This window comes from Pieris napi, chromosome 5 (genome assembly GCF_905475465.1).
Source record: "Pieris napi chromosome 5, ilPieNapi1.2, whole genome shotgun sequence".
Lineage (NCBI taxonomy): Eukaryota > Metazoa > Arthropoda > Insecta > Lepidoptera > Pieridae > Pieris > Pieris napi.
The window spans coordinates 3,549,571-3,562,761 of NC_062238.1; the positions used below are offsets into that span (position 1 = coordinate 3,549,571).

The 13,191-nt window shown below is 30.7% G+C and overlaps 2 protein-coding genes and 2 long non-coding RNA genes across 5 annotated transcripts in view; 1 reads left to right on the forward strand and 3 right to left on the reverse strand.

Annotated features, from left to right (window-relative positions):
* The window catches only part of LOC125049611 (homeobox protein abdominal-B-like), an 83,293-nt gene that overhangs the window by 12,010 nt on the left and 58,092 nt on the right, over positions 1–13,191 (forward strand). The gene's annotated exons all lie outside the window — the stretch shown is intronic.
* LOC125049613 lies at positions 2,788–6,899 on the reverse strand. Its single transcript, XR_007117035.1, has 4 exons — positions 6,427–6,899; positions 4,529–4,672; positions 4,194–4,347; positions 2,788–3,046 (listed from the first exon to the last, which is right to left on the reverse strand). It is a non-coding gene; the product is annotated as an uncharacterized LOC125049613 (long non-coding RNA).
* On the reverse strand, positions 7,820–9,007 carry LOC125049614. Its single transcript, XR_007117036.1, has 4 exons — positions 8,883–9,007; positions 8,463–8,630; positions 8,021–8,177; positions 7,820–7,888 (listed from the first exon to the last, which is right to left on the reverse strand). It is a non-coding gene; the product is annotated as an uncharacterized LOC125049614 (long non-coding RNA).
* Positions 9,386–12,798, reverse strand: LOC125049612. 2 transcript variants are annotated; one of them, XM_047649002.1, is made up of 5 exons: positions 12,673–12,798; positions 11,885–12,004; positions 11,258–11,479; positions 10,384–10,540; positions 9,386–9,504 (listed from the first exon to the last, which is right to left on the reverse strand). In XM_047649002.1, the coding sequence occupies exons 1-5, from the start codon at positions 12,784–12,786 to the stop codon at positions 9,452–9,454; spliced, it is 666 nt and encodes a 221-aa protein (XP_047504958.1). In that variant the 5' UTR covers positions 12,787–12,798; the 3' UTR covers positions 9,386–9,451. The 2 variants fall into 2 exon arrangements, with proteins under 2 accessions (XP_047504958.1, XP_047504957.1); XM_047649001.1 differs by lacking the exon at positions 9,386–9,504 and adding an exon at positions 9,511–9,673.

Here is a 13,191-nt window from a genome sequence, read left to right on the forward strand (position 1 = left end):
GCAAGAAGCACTAAATAGATTCCGATGGCGAAATATACTGGAGCTAAGGCCCACAACGGGCTGTATAGCTATTGATGATGATATATGATATAATAGTTTGAAAACCTATCTTTTTTTAAAGATTTTCTATGCTATGTAAAACAATATGAACTATACTTGAAATTGATTACTTCGAATGCTTGGGAAGAGCATCTAAGATTTAAAAATCTCAAGTCACAATCAAGGATAATGAAAACGTTTCAACTGATTGAGATTAGATTAAAAATACATCACCTAAGTGTACATTCCTGTATTTCGACATATATTTAAAATTTAATTTCCATTAAAACAATATTAATCCAATCATACCTTTCTTAACTGCGAATAAAATAAGGCTGCAGACGTCAATTAAACCTTTAATAATTTATGCACGCCGTAAAAATGATAATAATATTGTTAGTCGAATTTTTTAAAATACCTACACAAGATACTTTTAAGAATACACTTGAAAGTTTTTATTGATATCACATTTTATCGATTATTTACGGTGAACATTTTGTATAACTGCATTTTCAGGTTTGTAAATGCTGTTTTTGTATGCATTTTACGAGCTGCAATCAAATACGTGTAAGTTTTATATTATGCCATGTAAAATAACGTAGATTTGAGTAGGAAGTCTGATTATAATAAATAAAATTGGCAATTTTGTATGTCAACATTTAACACACACCAAACACATCAAACACACTATCACAATTAAAATATGTACTAAATATATTCAATAAATACACAATTTGCCAAATAAAAAGTACCTTATATTAAAGCGGATTTGTAGGTACTATATAGTCCAGACTACGGATGAAACGTATCTCCAGTAAAATAAATTTAGATGAAACTCTGGTATAGCGTTATGATTGCGACCGACGGCAAATAGCCGTCGGTATCGTTGTGTGAAGATAACAAAACCAAAGAAGAAAATAAATTTGAACCTGAATCATTATTTATGTACCGCTTTTGCATTATCAGTGAAAAAAACAACGTATTTTTATATAATCTGCTAGAATTTACAATTGCGAGATTTTTGACCATATCTTTTAATTATTAAATAAAATAAATACAGCCATCATTCTCTGATCTTACAAAATAATAATAAATAATTAGACACAACTATTTTTCTTTTTTAGCAACCAGTTTTATTGTCCGCCTGCCTGCCTCTAGCCCATTCTGCTCTATCCTAGGCTAGCCTGCAATGCTTCATTTGACTGTTTCAAAGGACTTAATTTTTTACAAATCTTTGCCTTATCTTAGTTGAATTTTACTAATATTTTATTGAATCATATTCATCAAAATGTTTTCGATACAAATTATTTTTGAAAGCTTAAAGAGAAAATCTGTTGGTACACAGCCGGGGATTGAACCTAACACCTCAGGGATGAGTCGCACGCTGAAGCCACTAGGGTGTTGGCCTAGTAGTTCATTACTACTATTCTTTAAACCAACTAATTTATTTTCTTCCTATTTTCCTTAAACAAAAAACCTTGTTTAACAAAACATAGAACTCTATATAAAAACCCTTATATACCTTTGAGATCGTCGTTCCCATCACGTGCTCTCGGTAATAAAAGCGATGCCTCAGGAGAAAATGCTTTTCCGTAACTTTCTTTTTGCTTTTATACACTTTTCTTTTACGTCCCCGTCGGGAAAACGTGACGGTTATTTCTAAGAAAATTCCTTATATGTCTCTGGTATTTTGACCTTAATTTGGATTTATGAGGGTCTATATATGAAATTTTTGGATTAAAAGATTTTCATTATTCTGTGTATTTTTATGTTGTTTATAATTTAAAAGTTATATAATAAGTTCAGGATTTGGAGCCTTATATGAAAAAAGTCGGGATTTTATACGTTTTGGTAAACTAATTTTAATATAAAAAGGACACAAGTAAAAAAAATTAAAGGTAATCAAATATTCCTCATTGGTTGTCGAAGCAGAATATAAAATTCCATATAATATATATACCTATCCGTATCACCATGGGCGGCGGTATTACTTATGATCAGATGAACGTCTTGTCCGATGAATCTATTTAGGTTCAACTAAAAATTTCATTTTTATTTAAATCTCAAATATTTAAAATGAATTATGCAAGATTACAATAGTAAGATTTTCAATGGTTAAACTTTAGTAGAAAAAAATATATCATAAGATTGAAATGCGATCTTTTTTGAAGCTTTCAACACACAGTTATTTTTTTTAGTATAAAGTGTACGTTTTCATAAATACTTGCATACATTATATACATCTCGATAAAATCAACATAGCTTGGTAGGGTTTAGAAGGATTACTAATATATTCGCAAACACCGAATACAATTTAGTCGCAAGCGGTAATTAAAACAGGCTTCGACATAGCATTAAGCGTGAGATTAGGGGGCCTTGTATAATTCAAATGTAACCCTTTTATGATCAAGTCGGCGGTGGGTCGGGCCCGATGCAATAATTAAAACCTCTCAGAGTGACATTTATGCTGATGTGAGGACCCTGGCTTAATGATGGGGCGGGCTCTTTGACCGAATCCACGGGATCCCTTAATTATCATTTCCCAACCAGGCATTACCAAGATCTGTATTGAACACTAAATTTAAGACGACAGCCCATTTAGTTTATTATGTTAAGAATTTGTAATTTAAATATAAACCTAGGCATTTTCTTTATCAAATTCTTTAACTTAGGATCACCTAGGCTTTCTCTCTCTAATTAACTTAAGTCTATGAAAAATCAAATTATAAAACTTTAATAATGCAATATTTTTTAATTTATATTTAATAAATTTGTCATAACTAAATGAACTTTAAGTGTATTTGATTTCTTCATAGTATCCCTCAAATTGGTATACAGGTTTTTTAGGATCTACATGAGACATTTGAGACCTTGAGTCTACTATCTATTACCAAATGCATTTTTGAAATGTTCACATCTTAATGCATGTTACACAAGTGAATTCTGAGGATTTAATCTTCCATGCTATCTCTGTAGCTTCTCACCACGAGCATAGTAAAGATTCCATCTGAAACAAATAACTGTATCAAAATAAAAGATTAAGCCGGTCAAAATTTAACAGAGGTCTACAGGTTTTGTGATAAAACTCGTAAGGATTAAGTAAGAGTAATCGAATGTTAACACCAAATGAAAGTTTCAAAGAGATTTGTGTCGTCTCTTTCTGTCAATCTGTGTTTGAACTGTAATGAAAAGAGACAGGTAGTTTAGTTAAAACAGTGCATTTAAATTGTTTTTCTTTAATGAAATATGGTGAGACTTTATTAAATTCGATTCATTTATGTTTTTTTAATATACATAGGCTGCACTAAAAGTATCGGGAATGGAATACTTTTACCACTGTTCCTATCATATGTCATTAAATCTTTTTAATTGAAAACTCCTTTTTTTTAAACCGAATACCATTTTTTTTTTTAAAAAGATTCTCGGTCTTTTCACAAAGTTTTGTCAAACTTTTTTAGTCGTTGAGAAAATGGAATTAACTCGAGAAAATTCAAGAGCGATGATTTATTATGACTTTCGAAGTGGTTTATCACAAAAACAATGTGTTGACCGGATTATTTCTGCATTTGGTGATGAAGCCCCATCCAAAACCACAATTTTGGAGACCCCAACTTCCGAATGGAATGGTTGCTTCAATGATTGGTTCCATCGTATGAAAAATGTGTCAAATTTTGCGGAGAATACTTCGAAAAGCAATAAATACATTTTTAAATAGTAATGTTGTGTCACTTCCTTGATTTCCGAAATTTTCAGTGCCGCCCTCGCAATAGGGGGGCAAACGAGCCTGCGGGACGCCCAAAAAGGGCAGTCATCAAAGCCTATAGACACCTGTTTTTAGTGGGTGCGTTGCCGGCCTTTGAGGGAAGTGTACACTCGAATTTTGAACAGTTGGAGGTCGTATCTCTGAGGGAAGATCGCACCGGGAGGCGATTCCACAGTTCGCTAGTTCGCAAAAGAAAATGCCTTGTGAAACGGACTGTGGAAGATTTCCAGCCATCAAGGTGATGTTTTTTGGTGTTATTTGAAGGACGCAATATTAATTAAAAACATTCAAAGAGACAAGATTAAAAGTTATATATTTTTTACGATGTTCCAGACATAATGTCGCACAAGACTTTAAAAAGGTAATATTTTTATAAATTTAAAATACCTACATGGTATATTCAGAAACCATGCGATTACATGGTGAGGCTCAATACAATTGTTATTGAGATTATACTCCACAGCGCCCATTATACCCATAGCTGTAGACACTATGATAAAAATAGCTGTGGTGGACAGAAATACAGTTGCCGTAATCCTTTTTCTCTGAAATTTTTTTATAAATGTATTAACAAAAATGAAAGAAATTTTTAAATATATCACATGTTAAATCTATATACACAACTACTTTATACTACAATGCTGCAATAATTTAATTTCGCTTTATATATTAACGCTCTAAAAGGGTTTTTTTAATATTTTATATTAATATATTTAACCTACATACATGGCAACATATTCCAATGAGAAACATAATGCTGGCACCAAAAATCATCAATCCCGACACCGCCCATGTAAATTTGAAGAATTTCATATATAATTTTTCGCCAGAGCAAGGCACTAGCAAATCAATCATATTTAGGGCAGATAACTGAAAAATACTTTATAATTAAGTTTACAGAATATACGAATATCATTAGAATAATTCAAATTAAAAAATCTAATACAACTTTTCAACATTCAGGCGCACACGTTTTATACATTTTATTTATATTATTAACATTCGCTCGAACGGTGAAGGAAAACATAGTGAAGAAATCGGCTTGTATTAGATCCAAACAGTCGACGGCGTGTCACAGGAGGCTGACTTACTTAAGTCAGCCTCCTGTGACACGCGATATATATACTACACATGCATCCTAGTAAAGAAAATTATAACAAATTCCATCCAATCGAATATAAAATTACATAAAAAAACAAATACAAACCACTTGAGGAAAAAAAATAAACTTCAACTTATAACACCGCGGACTAATTACGGAAAAACAACAATATTATTCGAAGGAGCACAGTTGTTCAACAACTTACCAGAAGAATTGAAACTGTGCGAAAATATGAATGTTTTCAAAGGAGGTCTAAAAGATTATTTGCAATCAGTAATGTTTCCAACGCCCTAGAGAGACTAATATTATATAATTTTAGAATTAAGTACCTACTGTATCTCATTGTAAGCGAACTAAAAGTTCTTAGGAGTAATAAAGTTCTTTAAACCTAAGTATTAGATTAACAAATTATCATAAAACAGATACAGAAATCTGATACCCAGACCCAAAGAGGTTGCAGAGACGCTGATTTTTTTAATGTTAATAATTGTGAATTTTTTTCTTTAATACTTATACTCAGTAAGTTTATGTATTGTGTATATTTACAATAATAATACCTACTCTAGTTTTAAGTACTAAGAAATCAACGTTTATCAATTTCAAAAATTAAATGTGATACTTCTATTCTAAGCATGGTAAATAATACTTTTTAATAGTTTATATACTGTTATTTTATCAAGCCACCAAAAAGAATGTTATCAGTTACTAGCTGATCCGGCAGACGTCGTTTTGCCATATATATCGTTTATAATAAAAAATCGGGGATGTTCGTAGAGGGGTGAAAATTAGGCGTTGCATGTATTTTTTAATGTTGTATCATAAAAAAATAAAAACAGAAAAAAATATCTAAAAATAAAAATATATATATTTAGAGGTGGACTACCCCTAACATTTAGGGGGATGAAAAATAGATGTTGGCCGATTCTCATAGATACCGGATAAGCACAAAAAATTTCATCAAAATCGGTCAAGCCGTTTCGGAGGAGTATGGCAACGATAACTGTGACACGAGAATTTTATATATTAGATTAGTTCAGTCTAGTATGATAAATTTGGGATTAAATAAAATATAGTATGCTGATCTATGCTACCAAGCATATGTGGTAGATTTCGGAAGTTTCCACAAATTAATCGGAAAAGTAAATTTGACGTCTATGTTCTAATTAGGAAACATTCAACATAAGGAAAACTTTAAATTTCATCTATTATGGAGGTCACTTTCCCACGGATACCTGGATAATATTGATAGGAATTTGAGGTCGGTTTAATTCACCTGAACTTCTTTAAGGATATTTGTTAGAATATGTATTTTTGGAACGCAACCAATTTTAAGTATAAAATTAGGTCACGAGAGGACCTTTACTTCCTTCCATTCTTAATGCACAAAATTTCGTCCTTGTTAATCTCAGAATAAATAGTGTTAATTAAATATTCCTTTTATTACAACATCCACGTACATTCCAATATAGTATTAGTAAAGAAAACGCACTAAGGATTTGTGATATATATATCAAAAACTTACTACTCCACATACTGCGAATATAATTGAACCAGTTTTCAAAGAGAAACAGCAACATTTTTCAATACTCGGGAGAGATTCAAAAAGAGGCATTCTAACATCTAAAATCCAATACAAATATTAAACATTTTAAATCCACCAAAACAACGTTCTGCCAACAATACTGACAGAGCACACGATGTGTCAAAATAATTGATAGAATAATCAAATTATTAAAATCTTTAGTCTTTCTGTACCACCAGCACCAAAAAAAATGATAAAAACACCCTGTAGAGAAAGGCCAACTGCAGACCTGAAATATGATGGGTTCTATAATTTCCCAACATTTTGGTGCAAAGGACAATGCAAGCTATGCATCAAAGGCCAGAACTGCTTTTTCAATTTCCATGATGTAAATTTCCAAATAAATCTGATTTTGTATATATTTTTGTTTCATTGAAGTTCTATCTTTATCATTAACTAAATGGTACAAACTACTGATTATTAACGTAGTTTTTATATTCATTTTAATATAAGTAAATAATTATATAATCAAGTCATAGATAACTTGGCGATGTATCCCACAAAATACCTACATGTGATTTTTTTATACTACCCTCATGAATTTTTTTAAGTATTTTTTCTAGACACCTTGGGTCATTACGGTTAAGTGCTATGAATATTATTTTGATATTCAAAAAAAATTAAGTCTGCCATGTTATGGGTTAAAAAGTCCATACCGTTTTTTATTCGGTAATTAAAATTTATCTGTACATATATACCCCTACCATTCCTACCATATAATAAAAACAGAATCAACTTACAAAACCTACTTTAAACATACACAAATAACATTAAATTAGTAAAATTTCAAATCTTAATATATATAAATTACGTATCACCTTGTTGGTCCGCTATGGACTCCTAAACTGCTTAACCGATTTCAATCAAATTAGGACACCGTGTGCAGTTTGATCTAACTTAAAAGATAGGATTTATACCCACAGTATTATTTTATTACAAATTATCTGTGGTATACAACATACTTGATGGCGCTATGTGGAAAGTATCAACGTTTCACATAAGCTACAATTTAATGGCATAACCACCAACAAAAGCATGGTGGTCCCCATGACTGGTGTTCTCCTACCGTTTCCCTGGAATAGTTTACTACTATATAATATAACAACTTAGCCACAGCAACGCTTTGCCGAGTCTGCTAGTTTACTATGAAATATAATTGTAAGTATCCTTTTTTGTATTCTTTACGGACAGAGAAAATATCCGGATTACTTTTAATTTACGTCTTATAGACAATAAATGAGTTCTATCAAATATTTGACCAAAAGCTCAGTATCTATTACAATTAGGCATTATGTGTACGGGTACAATGTCTCGTTAAAATGAATAAAATTAATATTCGTGAAATATTTATTTCCTATTTATCCTTCGTAAGAGTTGACAATGACGATAAAGTAACCCCACACTGAAACAAATCGAAAATTTATATCAATAAGTATAAAACCAATTTTTTTATCCAAAGATATCTTTTTATTTAGTAAAATTATTGGGTATACTACAATAAAACACATTACTTAATCAATACATAAATACTCACTGAAAAAATAAAGTATCAAATGGAATATTTGTGAGTAGTACCAGCGACAATCAGTGTATTGTTCCTGTATTACCATAAGAACTGCGTACGGTACGGATATTAGTGACGTCACTATTGCACTTATTATTAATAAATCGGCATATATTTGTCGATAATTCTGAAATAAGCCAAATATACATTAAAATGTCGGGTTCATTATCAATAAACATGGAATTAAAATTTGTATATATTTATAAAAACATTGATGTACGAATTCTGTAAAACTATATAATTACATATGTGTACTTGTAAACTTAAGTACATCCTTCAAGAAAAGAGCGTACATATTATTAAAAGGCCGCAATATGAGTGTCCATGAGCGGCACTCTCATCACTTACCAGAGTTATATAAAAAAAAGACATAAAATATCTTACGGAATTATAAAGACGATAAGTGAAATACCATAAAAATGCCAAGTAGAAATGCAAAGCAATTTGCAATTATAAAAAGCTCGCACACGAATAATAGCCATCGTAGTATGTTTGTAGGAATTTTTACAAAGCTAGATGCTTCGAAGAGAGATCTACAATGCGGCAAACCTAGCAAGCCTGCTGTGTGAATGCTTGAAAGCTGAAAATCATATAATTAATTTGTGAATATTAAACTATACTAGTAAGTTGGTTCCGCTCTTAAAACGCTTTAGACTAAGAAATAAAAGTTTGTAAAACATTAAAATTCCCATCTATGATCTGGTGGTACTCCTCACAGTGTACGGACCATTACATGCTATCATATTTACGATAAGAAGTCATAGTAATTGTGCAAAAAACAGCATAATCGAGACATTATTATAAAATTACAATATTTGAATCAAACACTTACCATGCCTATAATAATAATAATAACACAGGCACATTTTAAATCTCTAGTGCAATAACTGAATCTATTTACTTTTGGAATAAATAATAATATTCCCATTTAATAGTGTATTTCGCCTCAGTATTTTGTTTTCATAGCTATTCCTATAGAGTATAACAAAGACTTGCGTATTTTGACAAGACTTTGACAAAATAAATGACACAGCATTTCCATAAATTACAGAAAACGAAAAGAAGATTAAGCTAGAAGTGTTTCTACGACATAGATATTGGTTATTATTATTATATACATTTATGAAAAAAAGTTAAAATTAAATTTTGTGAACTGTTACAATAGGTATACTGTCATAGTTGTTTTTTTTAGCTCAAATATAATATGTACTAATATTGAAAAATAAAATAATTAATATAATAAAGCAAGTTAATAATTTTTACATTTTTAAATACTTTGTATTGGAAAGAAAAACATTATTTTAGTACTATATTTATTATGAATAAACACAGATTCGTAAAATGACTCCACTTCAAACTCTCTGCATTGTGAGTGAGCTATTAGTATATCTTCTTCCAAGATCACGTCGGTTTCCGTCTGTAGGAATACACTACTATTAAAAAGTAGGACCACACTGAAAAGCAAAAAATATTATTGTAATTTACCGAATTTTCTAGGTTGTAGTACGTTTCTACTGTACTGGGAGCGCATAAATTTTCTAATTCGATCAAGTCGGGTCAATTTTCGAGGTGGTTTTGAATATGAATGTACTACTGCGAAGAAATGTAGCCAAATGCACCAAGCTGAAAGAATTATGAGCTTACTTACACATAGCTACAAGGCACTATTAACACAGATAAACAAATTTCTAACTTAACAAAACATGACATGACATTTATCTTCGGATTTTGGCAATAATAATAATATTCCATATAAAAAAGGGTGCTTGTACTTATGTACGCGCGTAAGTAGTTATACTTCTTTTGCATTATTAAAAAAAATTTTTGATTGCATGCAAATAATTAATTACAATTAAATAATCAAAGACTGGAAAAGGAGTCTTTATAGTCAATAAAATTCAGTTTACATGTGAAAAATTAAATAAATAAATAAATAATTATTATTATTCTCTTACATTAAGTGTAACATAAATTCTATTATTATTCGAATGTTGTTTTTAAATTATGTCCAATGCCGTAGCATCTTCTGTGGGCAACTTCATTCTGTTAATTTTGTGTAACGGTGCGCGCGCATCGTAAAATTACACTCTCATCAATTTTTCATAACGCGCCTAAAGAAGTATAACTTCAAAAATTTTAAAACAGGCTATGGGATTGATTAGACAATTACCGGACTTCATATAAAATCTATTCCTATTCTCATAAGACTTATTCGTAGACTAAATGTATCGTTGTGAAAGCTTTCATTAAAATATATATAGAGGTTTCTATTAGCTACTTTTAAAATCGTATTAATTAACCGGGTAACACATATAATCGGAGAAAATACATACTTAATAAATCAACAAGCGAAAAAACGAACTCAAACACGGGGAACGATCCTCCCATAAACACACAAGCTGAGACATATAGCAATCCATATATAAATGATAATATAACAGCAGGCAGTCCGAACATTATAAAATATTTTCCCGCTTGTTGTCCTAGTCCCTGCAATAAATTGTGATTTAAAAACATGTATAGGTATATATATACTTTAGTTAACAAGGCATTTTGTATATATAAGCTTATTCTTAAAATCAGATGAGTCCCTCAACGCACCCACTAAAATTGGGTGTCTATGGGATGCGTAGACTGCCCTTTTTGGTCGTCCCGCAAGCTCGATTGCCCCCCTCTTATTTAAAAAAAAAGTCTCCTGCCTGTTACATAAATAAAAAAGGGAAACTTCTGGATTGATGAGTAAAATACGAAATATATTAGGTTTATTACTTTACAAACGTATTTATATCTAAATAAAATAGTCTATTATACGACTTATTACATGATTCTTTATTTTTAATCAGAATACTTTTACATTTTAAAGTGTTTTGATTAATTTAAAAATACATTACAATTTGCAATTAAGATATAAGAACCCATTTCCTTAAATATTCCTTTTACTTCAATATAATAAAAATAATGGAATACTACAGTTCTCATTGAGAATATTACTAATTAAGCTAGCTTTACCATAAAACTTAGTCACTTATTTAGTCTAATTTACTGAGTACTAATTATAGTGTGTAGAATGAAAATAAAGTCTCCTCTAGTGGGTCATATAAATATTTGTCACGGTCGTGTATTACGATTACGATAGCTTAAAGTTTCAAATGACGTCTGATCTGATTGCTACTTATTCATAACTTCATATATAATCTAAGCTCTTACCCGAAACATTTTCACCAATAAATTGATACTGGACAATAGGAAGAGAGCATCTGCAACTAGTACCAGCCATCCCAAAAACCGTACAACACTGACGAATTGTGAATGGGCCTCTCCGTCTGCAGACCCCATTCGTAGTAACGAAGTTGGAGCAGCAGTTTCCGTTTTATTCCTGACAATACATGATGGTCCGAGTCCAGCATTTGCACCGAAGCCAAAACTAAGCTATGAGCAACAAGTATATTATTATAACTAAAAAAATATGTATATATTTTTAAAACTTATCTACACATCTATGCACCCATGACATTTTCTTTTTTATAATCTTTGTTAAGTTTATTTTTTCTGAACTTTAGGCAAGCTTATTTTAAGCATCTTTTCATCTACTCCAGAAATTATTTTTTTTACTTTCATATTATTTATATAGTTTATAATCAAGGGTAAAATCCGTTTAATAGCAATAGTTACTAAGCACATAGATAATGCCAAAATGCATAATATCTTCACCAGAATTTATTTGTTCCTACTTTTAATACTAAGCCGATAATGGTACTTTCAAAGGGTAATCATATTGGTAAATATATAACAAAAAAAATTGTATATATCCTAAAACTATATTTTTAAACTTACGATATTATTGAGATTTATATCCACAACGTCAGCGCGCGATGAGCTGGTTGTGACGATACAAGACACACGGATCACGTAGGCGTGTCGAATCACAGCCCATGACACCAGGGGACACGTTACCTGCAATGGTTATTTAGCAAAGCCTTTAAACATTAGTCTAATATATGTGATAAATATAAATTCTTGTTGGTGAGGTCAGCCAGTGGGCTGGCATGATACAGTGGTATCATATAAATGCAAACACTTTCAGTTAAGTTTAGTTTTATAGCATTACTGAATTAAGGTGTATATATATATATATATATATATAGCATTAGTAAATATATATTTTAAGATTAAAATATTTCTTTACATATTAAATTGTTAAATCCATAATTTAGCAACCGTGACCCGTAAACCTTAAAAAGCTATATACCTAAACCTCCTAAATCATTTTAGATATTGAAAACCGCAATTTCTCTAGAACTCAAATTAAAGCAACGTTCGTAAGAAACTTAAACGTTTAACGTTTGACCGTTTCTGACTACTATGAAGTCTTATTTTTCGGCTTAGCTGTTAGCTTAGCTTAGCTTATGACATTCACAAATTACGTGGCTATATATTGGTAATAGAATTTTCAAAATCGGTTAGTATATATAACCCCCTACAATCTCACAAACTCTAGGTCTTTATAATATTAGTATAGATGAATGGACTAAGAAGTAAACATTTTTTTAATCAACAAGAGGTCATCATCATTGATGGTTTGTATAAAAATAAATAATTCTATATCAAGTGCTTTTACATACGATCCCCAGTACTGCAATTATAGTGGCAGCTGTTTTTATATCGGTCACACAGCCACAACACGTGTCTACGTCTGGTATTTTTAAATTGCCAAACAAATTACGATTGGACATCATATAATTTGAAAATCATGGGTATCGAAAGAATAATTTTGATAACGTCAAAATTTAATGATATGACAGAACGTAAAGGATACAGATAACATTGGAAACATAGAATTCGTTTGACTTACAAATGTCAAACCAAGTCATGACAAATAAATTGTATTGGATCGTGAACACTTCTGACTTGTTGAAAAAGTCCTGCGTATTAATTAATTTTTCACATAAGTAGACATTTTCTTTGAAAACTCTTCGCATTACAAAGGGGGAAAATTATTTAAAAAAAAAAAAGCAAGCTGCATGTATTGAAGCTAATAGATATAAAAGTGTAGTTAAATTGGTCACTGCATGTAAAATAAATAATAGCAGAATCCTATTTTAGGCAAACTAATTTCGTAAAATTTTAGTATGAGGCTTTGT

Coding starts and splice junctions, on each gene's coding strand:
- LOC125049612 (XM_047649001.1), bottom strand. CDS start 12,786: ATGATGTCCAATCGTAATTTGTTTGGCAATTTAAAAATACCAGACGTA. Junction 12,005..12,672: donor TAATTGCAGTACTGGGGATC/GTATGTAAAAGC, acceptor TAACCATTGCAG/GTAACGTGTCCCCTGGTGTC. Junction 10,541..11,257: donor TATTGGTGAAAATGTTTCGG/GTAAGAGCTTAG, acceptor AATTTATTGCAG/GGACTAGGACAACAAGCGGG.